The 20044-nt window shown below is 42.6% G+C and overlaps 1 protein-coding gene across 4 annotated transcripts in view; it reads left to right on the plus strand.

Moving 5' to 3' along the window:
* DOCK8 (dedicator of cytokinesis 8) overlaps positions 1-20044 on the plus strand; it is a 193513-nt gene that overhangs the window by 135676 nt on the left and 37793 nt on the right. For all 4 annotated transcript variants that reach the window (XM_019730243.3, XM_019730266.3, XM_019730259.3 and 1 more), the window contains 8 exons: positions 5095-5244; positions 6939-7052; positions 11176-11331; positions 13782-13921; positions 14256-14425; positions 16614-16759; positions 18659-18841; positions 19217-19346. In XM_019730243.3, coding sequence (XP_019585802.1) covers positions 5095-5244; positions 6939-7052; positions 11176-11331; positions 13782-13921; positions 14256-14425; positions 16614-16759; positions 18659-18841; positions 19217-19346 — 1189 coding nt within the window. The remainder of the gene's footprint in view (positions 1-5094; positions 5245-6938; positions 7053-11175; positions 11332-13781; positions 13922-14255; positions 14426-16613; positions 16760-18658; positions 18842-19216; positions 19347-20044) is intronic.

Consider the following 20044-nt stretch of genomic DNA (forward strand, 5'->3'; position numbering starts at 1 on the left):
ACCTCACAACACCTATCAATTCTCTAGCATAAAAGCAAAAGTACAGCCATTTTCACTAAATTTAAAATAGAATAATAGCAATACCTACATTTTGTTTAAGTATTACTGGAAATGAAAAGCTTTTACCATAAAGCCAATAAGAATAACTGTTTTGTCAATGTTGATAACTGGAGATGCACTGTGATACAATGTTAAGTGAAAAAGGTATAAAAGCACAGACAACAACTACACAAAAATGTACATCCAATCAGGAGAATTAGGGTAGGAGTGGGTTGAGATAAAGTTACCTTTCTATTTACTGGGTTCTTTCCCCTGTGACAGTCAGTGATTTTTTTTTTTTTTTTTTAAAGAGATGGTAGGATTTTCACCTGAGAGCTAGCTTATGTATGCACATTCAAGCCTAAGAAAAAGAGAATAAGACTGAACAATAGGACATAGAGAACAAGGGGGTCAAAGGAAACAGAAATAAAACACACACTGGGGGGAGTGTGGGAAGTGATATGCAATGTCGTTCAGAAGAAGTCAGGCCCAGGCCACAGAAACATCTAGGATTCAAATCCCTTAGATTTTCACCAAGTTCCAACCCCTCGCTTAAGAAAGGTTTTGCTAGAGAGGAGTCTTTTCAAAGTACAGTCTCAAATCTCTGCACCAGAATCCCCTGACGGTGCTTAGCAAAAATCCAGCAGAACTACTAAATGCAGTGAGGAGGGGCGAAGCCAGCCATGCACCTAACCTGTGTTCCCAGGTGACTTCTAAGCGCACTGAAGATCCGCTAGTCCATGCCACCTCTGTTCTGTGAGGCCTAAACAGACCTAAGCGTCTTTATACCTAGCCAGCACGGGCACTTTGCATTCTAAAAGCCAAGTGATGAAACGGGTAGCTGCAGCTTACGAGTCTTGGAGCAACAGCGTTAGCAGTGACCCGGGAGTTCTATGCTCTGGCAGCCAATGGACTGGCCATAAAACTTTCTTGAGGCATGGGAAATAGCAAAACCAACACTCCATGCCCTGTACTTCCTGCTTCTATTTATCCATCCCACCCACCATCAAGTTTCTCCATGAAGATTCACTCGGGTCATAAACCACCTATAGATAATGCATACAGATAATCTTAAACCAAGTCCACCTGTCGTATTACAAATTTTTAAGAAGGTAAGAATAAAAAACTATGAGATATTGTAGAACTTCATAGAACAAAGTCCCAAAGGAAAGCAGTATCTCTATCATTTACTCTCACACATGCACACCTATGTACACACACAATACATCTAATCATTCTTAGATGTCATTTAATAGTTATGTATTATAAGCACAGCAGTTGTTAGACTGGAGAACCAAACCCCTAGGATGGTGATTCTCAAACTCTGCCATGTGAGGGTTCTGGGAGCAGTGTTAGGGGCTCCTTAATATATCCTTGAAACATCAGTGAAGCCAGTGAGAGAATTACCCTGAGAAGTTATCCCCAGTGCACACATGGGACACCAAGGCTAAGTAGGGGTTAGCCCAGCCCTCTCAGCCAGTGGGGGCCAGAGCCTCAATTCTGCCACACTTGAGTCCCAGTTTATTCCTCTGCCATGTTTGCCTCTCCTTGGAAGCTCAAAGTTAAAAAACATTTCCTTCGCCTGACTGATTGACCACATGCAGTATTATTGTTCTATTCCTGATCACAACGAACTCAGCATGGCTGGGCCTAATGGCTCCACGTGGCTTCCGAGAGCTCTCTTTTGAAGGCATGTTTGCATTCACTGCAGGTGTAATGATGACTCTGTCCTTCCTATAATTCCACTAATAGTTGGCATCCCTGAAAATGGAAAAATACTAACATCTAAAAGGAACTGTACATCTTACTTTGTTCATGCCAGCCACCATTTTAAGCATGATCTTGTTTACTCCTCAAACAGCCTGCAGGCAGGAGTTCTCTGTCATTCCCCCATTTATAGATGGGTTGCAGGAAGGGTGGAAGGAGGAATCTCCAGGTCCACCCAAAGCTTCATCAGTACTGTTTTGCTGCCCCTCACTGCAGGGAGCTAAGAACCATGGAAAAGCTGAAAGTTGCTTTTGATCTTGTACGTGTATTTACTAGGACCTCGTGTGCCCAGGAGAGAAAGCAAAAGCTAACGCAGATAGTCATCCTTCCCGCTAGGAGTCTCTTATGGTAAACAGATGTGCTAGTTGGAAAGAAAGCTCTTGCAGATCTGAGCACATGGAGGGGCTTGCTCAACATGCAGGTCACCCACGACACTGGCCACCCAGGGCTCTGCATGTGAGTACCTAAGTCTGTCAGGGTCCTGGCTGAACAGTGTGGGCCTCACTCAAAGGGGTGGCCTGAAAAGCATTTATCAGAGGGACTCTGCCCAAGGTTCACTCAAGGTCACAGGAGCAGATATGGGTTGGTGAGGCACCAGGGAGCAGCAAGTGCAGGAAGCCTTTCTCTGCCCTAGCTCTGGAAAAGCAAGGGTAGGGAGCAGAGTAACTGAGGCCTAAAGAAAGCTGCGGCCGAGGAGAGGGTCCCCATGACAGGAGCTGGAGTCTTAGAGAAACGTGGTCACTGCAGGACCAGACTGTGACAAAAATGAGGGCAGGAGTGGGTAAGTACCAGGACCTCACCCTCCTCCTACCCACTGATCCCCGGCTGATGCCTCCATGGCCAGCTCCAAGCAGAAACCCAAAGACAAGGAGGCCTGAGAGATATAGTCCATGGAGATCAGCTTCCAAGGTCCAGAGATAGATGGAAAAGGGCAAGAAATGGACCTACCTAAGGGCTGAAGTGGAGGCAAATGGAAACTATCAGCCTCAGCCAGAGCTGTGCAAGGAAATTGATCTCAGGCTCAGACAGGGCACCCTGTCCTGCATGCATTGTGTGTGCGTTTGCTCTACAGATGCCCAGGAAGTTGTTTCAAAACCAAAACAGTTTCTTTCTTTTTTTTCCCCACTAAGAAGCTTGAAAAGAAAGACAGCCTCCTCGGGCTGTGCCAACACCCTGGACAGTTTAATACGTTTCAGTTGTGTTAATGCCAAAGCAGTAATGAACCACCACTTTAGCATTGCAGGTGTTGAACACAGTTCTTGGGTGAATTTCATACTCGCTAATGAATACATCCCTGTGCTTCTAGAAATGGCTGAGCCAGACTGTGGGGATCCAGAGGTAAATGGATGACCTAATTTACTCACGACATGAAGTTCTGTACCAAGGGGTTCTTTAGAGGTGCCCCTGCTTTGAGTGGGTCACAAAGGCCAATATGGGGGAAAATACTTTCCTGCCTTCCCCACCCTACAAATAATGGGCCAAGCATCCTCTAAGATTTTTACTTGGTGCCCCTCTCTGGAGATCCAAAGGACATTGGATCAGTAGCTGGCAAGTTGCTGACAGTCTGGAAAGAGGCCATTAGTTGCAAGTACAGTATTGTGAGAATTATTGATGTGGTTGTAGGATGGCCAAACCCAGCAGGCAGGAGCTGAATACAACAGTGAGTTCTAAAAGCCTGGTGCGGGGTAGGTAAGCCAGCAGAGAATCAGGATTAGGGTAGCCCCAAACAAAGAGGCTTTGTCTTCCTAGGTCCTTTGTTAGCATGAGAGACATTTTTGTCAGACAAAAATGGGGTCCAGTTCCCACCCTCATTCAGGTCCTCTCACCAAGGGTATGAGACTCTATGGGCTAAAGACACATCTGCATGTCCTGAACCAAGAAGGATGCTCTACAGTGAAGAGAAAGTATGGTTCTTATACCGGCCTTTATGTTCTTCCGGATTTTATGTTCTTAGCTCTTCCCCAAGCTGACCACAGCTTATAGCTTTATCTTAAAACATGAAACACGTAAAGCCTATCTGTCTGTTTTTCTTTTCTTAATCTATCTCCTCTCTCTCTCTCTCTCTCATCTGCTTGTGTCAGTGCTGATGAAAATTTCCAGTCATTCATTCTTAGAAATAGAAATCTGTTGTTAGTGCAGAAAACTTCTTCCATATAGCACTTGGAAGTAGAGGTCATTTCTTCCCATACAACTGTCTTTGTCGCCTCTTCTTCAAGTTCTGACCTAGGGGGTCACTTTCAGGCAAATGTGGGAAGTTTAGCTTTCAGGGCCATTTCTTTTTGCGGCAAGTCTCTGACTAGCCTGGACACGTCCCTGAAAATGACTTCGGAGGGTAGGCACCCAACCATAGGAACTGCCAGTGTTTCCCATCAGACCTAATAGTTCCAAGCAACTTCCAACCAGGACAAGACGTAACCTCAGACTATATCAAAGGGAGTAGTTTGGACCCATGCATTTCCTGGCCCGAGGAAGAAATCCAAAAAATAAGCATGATCTTGACTGAAAATTGTGCCTACGCATTGAGCTGGTGGTACACCAGTCATAACACAATCAACAATTGACACACAGCTTTTTATTTTAATACATGTATCATAAATATATTAAATACATAAATATATTTAAATATATATATATATATATTAATATAAATATAAATGTAAAACAAGTTAGTCTTATAGAATTCAAAGCATAATTTCTCCCAGAGGCAATGTTCCAAATAGTGGTTAAGTTTCCAGCTCACATACTATAGAATTGTTTCTGGAAAAACTGTGCTCCCGTTTCAACTTGAAAACAAGATGGGAGGATCATTTATCCTCATTTCTCCTGACTGTAGTTTCAGGGACAGAAATGACTTCAGTTCACATCCAAAACAGTATCATAAACTGTTCTTTTTCTGTGATGTGTTGTGTGCTCTGATAGACTGAGGGCTAAGTGAGTCTGGGAGCCCAGCCTAGGTCTGCCTTCCCGGACGTAGGCTGTTGAGAGAAAGGGGAGTCCTATGACACGGTAGCTAAAGAATTAAGCTCCCTGGCTTTGTCAGCAGCACGAAGGAAGCCCCTGACTTGGGGTCAAGAAGAGGACACCCTTCCCACCTCCTGCCACCATGGTAACCACTTGTGTGTCAGGAGCATTTTTTTAGTCCTGAGCCTGCTTGGGCAACCATCAGCACAGATAAAGCATTAGAAAGTCTATTGTTAATGAGCTTTTCTTCTAGTCTTTTCCCCTTTTCTACAGTGTACAAGCAGGTCACCAATTTCCATGTTGACATTTCCCCCATCCCCTCTGTAGGTGAAAAGTATGGCCCAGTATGTACACACCGTGGACAAACGGGACAATTTTCGGAGGACTCGTTTTTCCGACCGTTTCAAAGATGACATAACTACTATTGTTAATGTGGTCACCTCAGAGATTGCAGCCCTTTTAGTAAAACCAACAAAGGTAACTGTTATTTTACTTTCTAAATTTTTCACCTTGAGCATATATTATTTTCAAAATCAGAGAAAAATAAGCATCATCTTAAAACAGCAATTTAAACATAACCAATTATACATGACAACTAAATCCTGTGTCTTATACTGGAGGGGATTTTGGGATGGGGAAGGGGGATTACGATAAAGAAATTGCGATATGGAATTACAGTAGTTTAAATTATTATTGTATCAATGTGGAGATGAGAGAGAATATTCTTGTTCTTAGGAAATATACCCTGCAGTATTGTGGGGTCCATGGGCACGATATTTGCACCCTACTCTCGAATGGTTCAGGAAAAAAAAATGTATATATGGGGAGAATGATAAAGCTAACATAGCAAAATGTCAAGTATTGGTGAATCTGGCTAAGGGCATACAATTCTTTCTTATTATTTTTGTACCTTTTCTATAAGTTTTAAATTATTTCAAAATAGAAAGTGAAAATATATATAAAGTGAAACAGAACAAAAATTTTAAAGGTAACTATAAAATTTGAGGCAGCAGGATCATTATTAATATCTTTATCATTGTGAAGGATTTGTATAGTACCAAGTGCTCATGGGAAGATTTCCATTTGGTTATTTCTTGTGGCAAACTTTGTGAGACCAACAATTGTATCTCCATTTTGGCAGGCATAAAAAATGAGGTACAGTGAAGTAAACAAATTTTCCAAAATCACATAGCTGGCTGTAAAACCAAGAATTTTCAGATAGTTACTTAAACTACCCAGGAATGGCTGATGCAGAGGACGCTGAGCGCTCGAGGATTTGCTATTCAGTGATCCTGTGGAAACTGCTTTATCAGGTCTCTACCCAGGCCAGTGGCTGCTCAGCTTGGCCTGGATTTGAAAATTGCACATCATAACAAGAGGAAAATATTTTCAAGTCATATTTTTAATAGTGTCAGAGAAAATTGATTTATCATTCAGAGAATAAAAGACATGACCACAAAAAAGTGAATCCCTGATTGCTCTGAAGTGCTGTAAAATCCCTCATAAATATGAGCACTGTGAAATAATAAAAACAAAACCTTGACCTCAATTCATACAAGAGTTCGCTCTACTATGTATGACTATGACCTCCCTTAGGCTGGAGATACTGTCTAATTGAAGGGAAAAAAATCCTTAGGTGAAAAATGGATTATTTTATTCTGATTTGACTTTCTGCAACAATCCTTTCAAGTTAAGAATCTGTCTCATTGAATATAATGAATACATTTCAAGTTAGTTTTGCCAAAATAGTTATCAGGATCAAATAAATTATGGTAGAGCCATATGGAGAAATATGAGAAACTAGAATGTAAGAAAATGATCATAAGGTAATGTTGAATGAAAAAATCCAGGACCCATCATTGTATATAGTGAATGAGGTCAATTAGATACATATAAATATGCGTGTAGTAAAGAAGACTGGAAGGAGATGTACCTAAGTATTAACAGTAGATAAAGAATTTCTTGATTCAACCGAACACTCATGGCATCAGTTAAGTTCTAAATTATATTTGCTACAATTTTGCAGAGATACCTGCTTTGGCCCAGTATTTCCCAGAGAAACACTGTCTGTAAAAATAGGAACTGCCTCTCCCAACTTTCCCACCAGGGACCTGGGAGTTTATGACCAGGGTTTGCCACAAAATTTGGGTGTTTGTATGTTTGTTTTTAAGGAAAATGAACAAGCAGAAAAAATCAACATCAGCCTGGCTTTCTTCTTATATGACCTTCTGTCACTCATGGATCGTGGCTTTGTGTTTAACCTCATCAAACATTATTGCAACCAGGTGAGTGTTCCCACCAACACAGCCATGTTGCTCCTGGTTCCTGGTCACCTGATGTGATGCTCGTTACCATGGTATGCTCTCTTACTCATTGCCTAGTTAGACAACTTGACTTGTACATTCTGGGTTTTGTGTCCCTAGATATATTGGTTTGCATGGATTCCTAGAACACTTCTTAATATCAACCGAGCACAGAAAGGCCAGCCAATTACTCTACAGGAATTGAAATTTGTTAGTGATATGATCTGCTTTCTACAATTTAACATTTAACAGAAATTACATGACTGTAGCATTCAGTCTTTGATCAAGTATAGAATTCAAAGTATGAGATCTCTTTTCACATGTTAGGGTAATTAATTAAACTGCAGTTATGAAATTCTGACTTTAAAGAACCCTGATAAAATAAAAAAGAGACTGAATTTCACTTCACTGTGCCCAAAGCAAAAATTTCATAATCCAAGAGTATCTTATCAGTGCCATCTCCCCCAAGTTTTAAATGGAATTCTACTTGCATTCACTGTCCCCTTCAAATTGTCCCAACAATAGTAAGCTAAGTAGCAGTTATTATTGTTCCCACTCCTTTCCTTCCAAAGTCTATTTTAGCCACCACTACCACTATCACCGCCTCTATCACCACTACGTGTCACCATTGTCATCACCTCCGACTCCCACTATCACTGTCACCCCCCACCTCCACCAACGTCACCACCTACCACCTTCACCATCACTGTCACCACCACTGGTTTCTTCCTGTGGACCAAGCAGACTGTGAAGCACTTGATGGAGATCATGTCATTTAATCTTTGTAAGGTGTTACCGACATTTTGCAGAGGACAAAGCTAAGGTGTAGAGGAGTAACATCACTTGTCCAGGGAGGAAAGAACTATGTCTGCCTAACTCCAAGGTAGAACGGATTAATCACCCTGTTCTGCCAGGCCTGGCTTTCTGTGTTAATCCCTTAGTGACTTGGGTCTCATTTCGTCATGTCAAATAAAAGGATCTCCCCTCCCCCAACTTTTCTAAAAGAAGTCCTAATAAGGACGACGTTTATCAAAAGAGAATCCGAAGGAAACATCTGCAAGTCCCAGAGCACCAACTCCCTGTACACCCTGACCTGGGCCTGCGTGGATCTGCTGTTCCACAGCCCACTAGGTTGGAGTGTGGGGCAATGTGCCGTTCCGATCCTCTTTGCCATCCCTCTTAGATGTTTAGGATCACAGGTCACTGAATGAGCTGCAAATAGAAGTCAATCTGGTTTTCAAAACTTGAAGTTAGATATATGGAAAGAAAATACTAGAACACCACTCTAGGTCTAGTTTAGCCTCTGTTAAAGAAAAAATGATTCATGACAGGCAGGCTTTATTCAGGACCATCATGACAGGTATAGAGACTCCTGCGATGGGCTTTTACATAGGCGACAGAGATTCGGCTCAACACGGAATACAGCAAGGAAAAGTGGGCACGTGAGCCAATGAGCAGGATGGGGGTGGTCAGTGGATGAAAAATGACTAAGAGGAAACATCAGGGGTAAGGGAAGATTCTAGCTAAACCGACCTAATGGGGTTCTTGCTGAAATGAAGGCGGCCCAGGTGGATCAGACACCACCTGGGGGGTGGTGAGGGTTCAAGACTCATTTGGTCAGATAGTAAGGGTGCTCAGATAGCAAGGGTGTGGGGCTTTGGCTAAACAGACTTAGCGGGAGTTTTGCTAAAATTAGACTATTGAGGACATGCCCAAGGACAGACCTGTTTGAAAATGAGCTCAGAGTTCTCTGAGTTGTTTGGTCAAGGAGAGACTCTTGTCACTGCTCACCTGTGAGCAGTGTTCATTACCAAAAGGAAAGTAAGGAATCAAAAGTAGACATCCGCCTGCCTTACAAATGCATGTGTTTATTTTCTCTTTTCTTCTCTCTTTCTCTTTTTAATCATTTCCTTTTCCTTTAATTTACCCTCCTTTTTCTCACCCTTTCCAATCTCAGCTGCCAGAGAACCTTAGACTAAGAATCTGGAAACCTGTGTTCTAATTCAAGTGATGCCATTAAACTGCTGTGATTAAACTCTTCACGGGCTGCAAAAAGACAAGGCTGGATTAGATTTATCCAGGTTTCAGTGTTTTGATTCTATGCTCTTTGTCTGCCAATGACACAATGAGTAGCACACAGGCCTAACAAAATCACCAACACCAGGCCATGGTGATTTAATCACTGATTTCAGCTGTCTAGATACAGTAGGAACATCATACCTAGGGTTTCCACACGGGAAGTGGGAATCCCCAGCCATTCTCAGGAATTCTTTTCGCTTTCCCGTTCCCGAATCCCGAGATATAAACTGGTTCTGTTCTCCACGATGAATCGTTTCCACAAAGTGATGGCCGATACTACCAATCACCTGGGTTCAAGGAGCCAATTTTCCCGATTTCCCGACGGACTTTTCTTGGGATTCAGGAACGGGATGGCAAAAAAAATTCCTGAGAACGGGCGGGAATTCCCGTCTGGAAACCCTAATCATACCTGAGGCAGGTTCAATTTTTCCAAAGTCCTCCGATTTTATCATTTTGCATAACCTGATTCAAGTATTCTGTCATGCTTTCTGTCATTTGTAGACTTTGTGACCATGAGTATAAACTTAGTCTTTCATTACTAGTCACTAAGAATAGAGCAATCTAGTTGTTTGGTGGCTCTGTGGCTTTCAATGTGCCACTAAGTTAGTACCAATCCCTTGGGGAGGCCCCCTGAGGTTACCAGTGTGGGTCCTGACCTCTGGGGAGGATGATTCAGGAAATGCATGTTATTCTGTTCTAAACATCACTGAAATTCGTTTTGAAATTTCTGTCTTTAGTGAAGTCTAAAGGGACCTATGACAGATACTCAGTGTGGCCTTTCAAATGCAGATATCTTGTGTTTTCATGTTCTGATTGCTGACTTGATCCAACAACACTTTGTAAATGACATTAAGCGATGGACACTAGAGTGAATTCTAATCAGTTCAATTTGCTGGTGGCTCCTTTGGTCCAAAATCAGCCAGCAAGGCACATTGATATGAGTCAGTGTTCTTATACGGAAGTCATATGTTTTAGTTTTTATATAATATGTAATAGTATTCATTTGTTTCAAATAAACGTCTAACTATAGATTGAGTCTATAGGCAAAATGCCACAACACAATGGCTTCTCCTAAAATGGCTGAAAATATTTACTCATTTAAATTATATAGTTTATAAAACTGCTCTTAAAGTGCATGAAGAGGAGGCATGTCCATTTGTAAGGATGAGATGCAGGTTTCCTGTGCTGGAGTGGTAGAGTGTTTATGATGATATACTGAGAGATTCAAGGTCCAGCAAGACCCTCCATTTCCTCTTTTGCTTTAAAAGAAGCTACTTCTGAGTCACAGCCTAGAGTCTGGATCCTTCAGTTGTCAACTTACCCAAGGGAAGCAAGAGCTCTCTTCCAGCCTGTCACCTTTGTCACCTTTTCATTGCTTATTTCGTGGTTTGTTTGTTTAAGGGAAGATTTTTCCTGAAAACTCTTCCAGCTTTCTCTTTCTTTCTCTACTTCCTCTTCTGCCACTTTGAGGCAGACTCCTTGGCTTTTTTGCAGGGACTAAATACTTTCCGAAGTAATTTGATGCTCTCATCTAGGGAACTGGTTTTTTTTGAGAACTTCCCATTGGGGCCTTTAATTAGAAACTACAAAGAACACTTAGCATTAAAGTCATCGAGTCATATTCCATTAGTTATGTGTGGACCCACGTGGGGCCAAGTCCTTTCATTTAGTTTCTCAGACACAGTGGGGATTTTGTAAAATTAATTACATTGTGTTACACTGAAGACATACCTCCAGATTATTTCCAATACAGGCTTGCCATGGTATTATAAATTTGACAAGGGTAGGGGCAAGAATCCCCATTTTGGACAGCTGTTAGGCTGCAATGATGGAAAGGAACAGTAATGGATGAAAACTTCCTGGGTCTCCCTGTAATGCAGAGTTTGCCATCTGTTGTGCTGTCTCATTCATTTTTATTAAATTGATTGCCTTAATCTGGGGAGATAAGATGTTTTTGTGTCTGTCAACCTCAACTCCATTTACCTTACAATAAACACTTCTTTCCTCTTCTCATTTTTCTTCCCAGCTGTCAGCCAAGCTGAACAACCTTCCAACGCTCATTTCCATGCGGCTGGAGTTCTTGAGAATCCTCTGCAGCCACGAACACTATCTCAATCTGAACCTCTTCTTTATGAATGCGGATACTGCACCACTGTCTCCCTGCCCCTCCATCTCCTCCCAGGTAATCAGCTGACCGAAAGAATCGGTCAAGCTATTTCACTTAATTAGTGTAGTTTAGTCATTTATTCCTATAAAGGTTGGTGTAATTAGAAGAAAACTCAAGCAATTCAGACAGAGCAACTGTCCAGATACACACAGGTATGCTACCCAAAGTTGTACTATCTAACTAATCATGTACAAGCCACATGATTGGTTTTTTCCTAGGCTCTAAGGTCCCTGCTGAGGCCAAGTAGAGCAAGAAATTCACATACATGATGAAAAATCGAGACATGGGTAGAAAAATCCCATATCTCCCTTTGTCTGACGTTCATCACCTTTTTCCTTTAGCTTGATAGTCGCCTTTGTTCACGTCCCTTTTCCTAAACCCCAGCATCATAAAATTTATGAAATTGCAGGTTCCCTTGTATTGATTCCAAAATGACTGAATAGTGGTTTTTCACATGGATATTCTATCTTTGAACTATCTTAGGACTTTTTGCTAATACTGTTACTGAGTGGGATTCAGTACGAGATGAGTCCACCTTGAATCATATTCCAGATAATTTTGCTCTTAAAGCACTAAAATGATCTCATCATAAACTAATCAAATAACCTGTTTTATAGAGTATATTTCTAACAAGTCTTGTTCTTTTTTTTATTGTGCCCTTAATTAATTATTTTTTTTTCTTTTCATTAGTTTCAGGTGTACAAAACAATGTAATGATTAGACATTTACACCCCTCACAAAGTGATAACCCCAACAAGTCTACTACACATCTGACACCGTACATAGCTATTCCAATATCATTGACTATAGTCTCTATGCTGTACTTTATATCCTATGGCTATGTGTGTGTATATGTGTGTTGTGTGTATTTTAATTATAATTGACATTCAGTATTATTTTATATTAGTTTTAGGTGTACAGCTCAGCAGTTAGGTATTTATATAATTTATGAAGTGATCCTCCTGATAAGTCTAGTAACCATCTGACACCATACATAGTTTTTACAACATTATTGACTATATTCTCCACACTGTATTTCACAATCCCCGTGACGATTTTTGTGACTACCAATTTGTACTTCCTCAACCCTTCATTTTCTCATCCATCCACCCAACCCTCCTCTAACAAGTCTTGCTCTTGATCAGCCAAGAAAAGTAACACTTGTGTTAATGTTTAGAGACAGAGCTTTGACTGACAGGATCAATCATTGTGTAGAACAGTATTTCCCAAGTTAGGTTCAGTGGGCTCCAGATTCTACAGGATGTTAGAGGTGTTATGCGAATACAGGATTCCAAAATCAGATCAGTTTTGGAAACCCTATATTAGCAGGTTTCTTTGCAGAAGGCCATCCAAAAGTCTCTAACTTGTTCATGTAAACTGTAAATGCCCCAGGGGTGGTGGAGGAGGAAATGGGAGGAGGTGTGTGATAAGCAGTGATTTCCAAAATGATTTGACTCCAAAAACTTTTTGTTTTTCCTCCGTAGATTTCTCAAGGGACTAGTCTCCTCTAGAAAAACTTTAAGGAAATGTTATTTTATAGTCACATTCCATTTATAGGGAACAAATCAACAGCTCAGAGCAGCAGGCAAGATTTATCAATATTAAGTTCTATTTCTGTTGCCTAGTCCTTGATTCTGGCACAAAGATGAAGGTTTGCCATATTAATTTTAAAAAAAATCTTGGCCATTCATGCCACAGGACATGAGCCGGATATTAACTACATGACCATCTGAGTGTGAACTGGGAAAGATCTGACTTACAAGCAACAATTCCAAATGTGCTAACTTTGCCCTAGGGCCTCTCCCACATTTCCCTTCGGACTACCCCAGGGAGTTAGCAAACCCAGGGGCCAGGCCCAGCCTCACCAAAACTAAAGGATTTCCAGAGACATTGTAGATTCTCTTGGTGAAATATAAAGTGTACTTCCAGGATAAGAGCACAGGAATTGCCTAGGACTAGGAAATCTGACACCTCCCTGCCTGACACCCCGGCTAGTCTCCAGACCAGCAAAACTCAATGTGCATAATCCATATTTAGAAGTGCAGCTCAGTAAACAGGGGCCTCCAATAAAGGGGGCAGTTTGTTATAGAGGAATCGCCTGCTCAAAGCAACAGCATTGGATCCAGTTCCCATTTCTCTATCCAGTTGTTGTTATCCTAGGATTTTAATCTTCAACTTTTGATTGTGGGTAGGGAAGGGAGTGTTACTCACTGTGTGACAGACCCTGAGTGCTTTGTTTTCGTCTTTCCTAACGGGCAGTCCTCCATCTGCAGGAATGGGAAAAAGCAAAGTGACCACTCTATGTCTCGGTTTCCTCATCTGTCACATGGGGGGGAGTAGGGATACCTGCCTCAGTGGGTTGTGCTTGCAAAGCCTGGCCATAGCATGTGCTCAATAAATACCAGCCCTCGTGCTTTTGATTCCAGTTCTCGTTACTCATAGAACTGCCCCGTGCATTTCTGTAGAACTCGAGCTCCTGCTCCAGCTTCCAGGACCAGAAGATTGCCAGCATGTTCGACCTGACTCCCGAGTACCGCCAGCAGCACTTCCTCACTGGGCTTCTCTTTACTGAACTGGCTGCCGCCCTGGATGCTGAAGGCGAAGGGTATGTTTCTGGCCTTTAAAAAGGAATGCAAAGCAAAACAAACACAAACACAGTGGTGCTTACTAAAGGGTATAGTCCAACCTCCCATGCTTGACGAAAAAAGACCATTCACCAGAGAATATTCACTGGAGTAGAAGCATCTGTAACTTTGAGAAAAGGTGTTGATAGGAATTTGGAAAGACGTGGGGGAGGGAGAGAAACCACAAAATGGGTTTTTTCAGCCACGTTGTCACCCCATTGTCTAGGAGCTTTCTGGTCACTCCTTATTGTTTAAGCACATTGTTAGTCAATCCCTCTTCACCATAATCTCTAATGTTCTCTGTTGTGCCAACAGGATCAGCAAAGTGCAAAGGAAAGCTGTCAGTGCCATTCACAGCCTGCTAAGTTCTCACGACCTGGACCCACGTTGTGTCAAACCAGAGGTGAAGGTCAAAATTGCTGCCCTTTACCTGCCTTTGGTGGGCATCATTTTGGATGCTTTGCCACAGCTCTATGACTTTACAGGTAACAATGCCTTCTGTTTCCTTCTTTGGATTGATGGGGGCCCCTGCCAAATGCCCCCACGAGAGTGAGGTGTCTGTCATTAGCGCTAGTACTGATATGTTTCTATAAGCAATTCTCTGCGCTAGTGCTCTCAACACAGGCCTTAAACACAGGCCCCAATTTTTTTTTTATTTTTTAAAGGCACATAGCCTTGTATCTGTTTTTTATTTAGAAATTAATTTGTTCATTCATTTTTCATTCGGGTGCTGGTATATAATGAACTTTATAAACCATACATCCCAAAGGGTGAGATAATAAGAGAATCACTTCTTTTGGAGATCACTGCTCTGACACCTTGAAATAAAGGTGTTTCTTTTCTTTTATGAATGTTTTAAGCAAAGAAGCAGACTCAAATGAATCTGAACAATTATTCCGTGCAAAAAAATATCATGGTGTCTGTCTTTCAGTATTAGGAAATTCTGCCATGGCAGAGGAATTTTGCCTTTGGCGCTGGCTGATGCGAAGGTTGAAAATCAGTATCTCTCACTTAGCAAGAGAGAAGGATAAATTGTCTCAAAAGGATGTGTGCACCTTCTGATTTTCTTTGCTTATTACAGTGCGGATTAGGGAATGTAAATGAACAAAACTACCCTTGACCTGAGCAAAAAATCCCATCTTCCTACGCTTCCCCCAATACACACACACACACACACACACACACACACACACACACACACACACAGATTCTGATCACTTCAGAGTGGTTCTTGCTTTTCCCTCAACTCAAGGGAAGTTCTTAGAACTTACCATGCAGCTCTCTTGACTGACGAAGCATCCTGGGGTTTGAGGAATGTTTATGTGAGCCCAGCATCCTTGCAGGCACTCTTCCTTGGAATCCTGGAGCCATTCAAGTTTGCCTGTTTCCTCTAAATGCAAGGTGTCATGTGTGATTAAATTATTTCTAAAATCATTATGGTGCTAATTACAATGAAATTTGAAATGAGCAATAAAATGGGGATTGAAATGACAGAAGCAAACTTGGCACACGGGATTTAGTGGGCTGCAAGACGACACGTATTGAGCTTCCTCTAGTAATGCCTGATAGGAGGGCAAATTGAGAACAATGTGGTCCTCAAAATTTGAAGATGTATTTTAGGGCAGGACAGGTAATTTTCAGACCATTTCTAGAATTTTGCATGAAAGTTGCATTAGAAGACCCATGACTTTCTGTTCCCAAAGCAGGGATCCACCTTAGCACACATTCTCCAAAGATTCCTTGTTTATTAGAACTTTGCAGATCAATTACTTGGGATCAGAACTTTTCAGCACTTTGTCTTTGAACCTATTAAATCTTGGTGGTTTCTTCACATATGCATTGAACTTTATGGTCATGATGTAACTGACAAGTGGGAAAACAGCAAAAAATGTTCTATTATTAAGGTCATATAGTGCATCTATTGTACATGGAATCTTTACATTGATAAACTAACGAGAATATAGTCTTTAAAAAAAGGGTACACTTGTGGGGATCAAACCAGCAACCTTGTTGTTAAGAGTACCACGCTCTAACCAACTGAGCTAACTGGCCGCCCCAGGAGGGGTATATTTCTTACAATTGATAAACTACATTGACATATCACTATCACCTAAAGTTCATTGTTTACATTAGGGTTCACTCTTGGTGTTGGACATTCTAAGGGTTTGGATAAATGAATAATATGTATCCATCACTGTCGTATCATACAGAATGTTTTCTCTGCCCTGAAATTCCTCTGTGCCCTGCTTATTCTTCCTCCCTTATCCCTAACTAACCCCTGGCAACCAGTGAACTTCTTACTGTCTCCTTAGTTTTGTCTTTTCCAGAATGTCACATAGTTAGAATCATACAGTATGTAGCCTTTTCAGACTGGCTTCTTTCCCTTAGTCGTATGCGTTTCAGTTTCCTCCATGTCTTTTCATGACTTGCTAGCTCATTTCTTTTTAGCACTGAGTAACAATCTGTTGTCCAGTTGTACCACAGTTTATTTATCCATTCACCTACTGAAGGACATCTCGGTTGCTTCCAAGTTTGGGCAATTATGAATAAAGGTGCTATAAACACCAATGTGCGGGTTTTCTATGGGGACATAAGGTTTCGATCCTTTTGGGTAAATACCAAGGAGCATGATTGCTGGATCATATGATAAGACTAATGATGTTTTAATCACAGCTACAGATGCCCGTAGTGGGAAAAATCGCACCAGTGGTTCGGATGAAGAACAAGAAGGGAATAGTGCAATTAACCAGAATGTGGCGCTGGCCATAGCTGGGAACCACTTTAATCTGAAGACAAGCGGAACTATGCTGTCTTCCTTGGTATGTTGCACGCTTCTCTAGTTTATTCTTTATTTTGTGTATTTTCCCATGGGTTCATTCTTATACTCACCTACCAGAACCCACCGTGGAGCAGGCAAGGGAGATTTCTGCCTTACTGCTCAATGCTGGAAGGAGTCATCGTGAGGCTGGCAGCTGTGGAGGGAAGTGGTGCAGATGAGGCTGCACACAGTCCGACAGGGTTCTGGCCGCAGCAAGAGAACCACAGATCAAATTCAGGCAGCCTCAGTGGTGCTGAGTTCCAGGCTCAGAACAGCAGGAGAGAAACGAACTCGGGAAATCAGAGATTATTGCAGACGATTAGAGCAAGGCTCCCTCAGGTGGAAGGGTGGGGCTGTGTTTATTCCATGTATTTATTATTCATACTGTGTATGCCTCCAAAAAAAAAAAAAAGAAAAAAAAAAAGATTGAAGAGGGCTGGTTGCTTGATAGACACTTCTTAAGTGTCAGCTTTGGGAGGTTCCCAGAGACCCTAAGTAGAGGTGTTTGGCTCTGTCCTTATGCACAAACACTGTGTTTAACGAGGAGCTCTTCCAGGAATACACCCTCTGGTTCGCTTGAGGTATGATCTATCTCTGTTCCTTGATGAGCTCTGACTGTCCCTTTTTCAAGACAGGGCTGCATCCCCCAGCTTCATTTGACTTAGCACTTCAATGCAGACTGTATCTGCAGAGAACACACCTCGGTGCTGGAAAGGCAGCATCGACATCCAACTCTTCTTTGCAGGATGACTTTCTCCTCTTCCCTCCAGCGCTTGGGCATTCCCCACCCCCGGTACACCCCCCACGAGAGGTGCAGGGCAGGGAAGTGAAAAAGAGAAGAGACATTTGAGAGCTGACATCACTCATTCTGCAGTTTGATAAATACTGGCTTTTATGACCTCCTCCACCTTTCTAATATCCATCTTACCAGTGTTAGCTGCTTGAGGTGCTGTATGCCTTTCACATAGCTATTTGATCTCAGGGCAAATGCCCAAACGCCCAAAGCTCACCTGTTAGAAGATATTCCCTATGAAGTTATATCTAAAGATTTCATGTCTTCGTGTCACCATGCTCAGAAAAATCTGACATTAAAGTAACTTCATGAGCCCTGTCACTCCCCTCTGAAACCAGCATTTCCCTCACACACTGACAAATACCTCATTGCAATCTCACCACTGCATTCCATTGGATATTAGCTACGCCACATGAACCAAGGGTGCAGCCGCATATTATTCTTTGTGTTGATTTGATGAGCAACAGAGAGTGTGCTCAGCACTCTAAAATGAACACTTGTGGCCAAAGTATTAAAGCAGAGAGCCTGAACCCCCACACCCACACCCCCAGGAAAACATAAAGCATGGTTAAAGTCCCATTACACAGGACTCCACTAAATTATGGATTTGATTAATCGCTGAGCAGTTCATGACCCTTATATTATACTTTGGACTCTGACAAAGAAGCTGAATCTTGAACAGTTAGGGTATGTCGGGAACCCAGCCAAGCCAGTTCACCGCTACAAGACTCTGCTCTAAGTTGTCTTGTGTCCAGATTGAAGGAGAAATACTTGAAGATCTTAGCAGAATGGGAGCCCCCTTGTTATCACTGAGATTGGGGGAGGGGTGGTCAAGGTCCCAGGCAGACCACCAGACCACAGTGCTCCAGAGACAGAGGGTTCCCACAGTTATATGGCTGAAAGCCGGGCTCAAATAACTACTGCCCCGAGCAAGCCCTTTTGCTGAGCAGCCCGGCCCTGGGAAAGGCAGAGTTCCTGGAACAAGAACCCCAGCCAAGGAAGAAGTACAGTTACTGTGTTCTGAGAGATTGGCATCCCTTACACTTTCACTGTGCATGCTGTTCACATTCTTCTCCTGCATTCATCTCCCAATCTGCCTGCTTCCAGCCCTACAAGCAGTACAACATGCTGAATGCTGACACAACCCGAAACCTCATGATTTGCTTCCTCTGGATCATGAAAAATGCAGATCAGAGCCTCATTAGGAAGTGGATTGCTGACCTGCCATCAATGCAACTCAACAGGATTTTAGACCTCCTTTTCATCTGTGTCTCATGTTTTGAGTATAAGGTAAGTGTGGAGCGGCTCAGTTTTACACCAGCTCTCATCTCCCAAGTTCCATCCGATCTTGTTGCTGCCCTTCTTTGTTTGGGCAATGGAGACATCAGTAATTTTTCTTATTTCTGTGTTAAAATCCGTGGCCTATTTGCATATCCATAACCTACCTAGCTATGATAATGCCCCAGGGAAAGGATCCCTGCCTTCTGCAGAAAGCGCCATATTCCCGTTAACAGGATTTCAGCCAATAAGATCCCCCAGGACAGCATTTCTGGGTAGCACATGTCCAAACTGGCCAATGTCACCATGGGTGCTCTGTTTTGAGGATTCTCCCCATGGGCAGAGATCTCACCAAACAAAGCGTCTTTCTGTCTCTGCCCTGTCCAGGGAAAGCCGAGCTCCGACAAGGTCAGTACCCAGGTCCTGCAGAAGTCGAGGGATGTCAAGGCCAGGCTGGAGGAGGCTTTGCTCCGCGGGGAAGGGGCCAGAGGGGAGATGATGCGGCGCCGGGTTCCAGGTACGTGGGGTCCGCCCTGCTCTGCTTTCTGTGTGAGTTCTGCACCGTTTGTGGGCAGCAGTGCCCTCCCAACATGAGTAGACACCATCACTTTCTTAAGACGTTACAGTAATAGAGACAAGCAGGTTCTGGGATTCTGTGCATGATGTGTAACGTTAGCCCTGTGCCTCTAAGGGAAAGCTGCTTTCCTGAGACCACAGGGACCCTGGAAATGTCCCCAGATGGCATCTTCTATTTCAAACTTGTAGGCAATAAAAGGTCACATCCAAGATTGTAAGTCATAGGATGAGATGAATGGTGTCTCTCTCAAGGCCAGAGCCTCTCCTGGGGTTTTGACTAGTTTGTGCAGAGCCAGGTCAAGACCATGGCTAGTCCGGTTCCTAGATCATCTCCCCAAATCACTCAGGGCACTATAAGGATGGAACCAAGCCACTCAGTGGTCTCAGAGTGTTCCAGCCCCCCAGGGACCCTACCACACCAGGAACGATCTCAAAAACGCTAAGCTCATCATTGTAGAATAGAGTGAAGTGTTCACCCACCCTCGGTCTTATTTCCTGTGTCAAAGTAAATCAGAGTGACAGCTCATTCTGTGCCATGGGACAAGTGACCAAGAATTGAAGGGAGCTCAGCTTTTTCAGAGATGGCTGAGCACCTTCATTTGAACCCACATTATCCTTTTCAATAACTCAGCGAGAACC

Source organism: Rhinolophus sinicus, chromosome 16 (genome assembly GCF_057876585.1).
Source record: "Rhinolophus sinicus isolate RSI-liver-muscle chromosome 16, RSI-T2T, whole genome shotgun sequence".
Taxonomy (NCBI): Eukaryota; Metazoa; Chordata; class Mammalia; order Chiroptera; family Rhinolophidae; genus Rhinolophus; species Rhinolophus sinicus.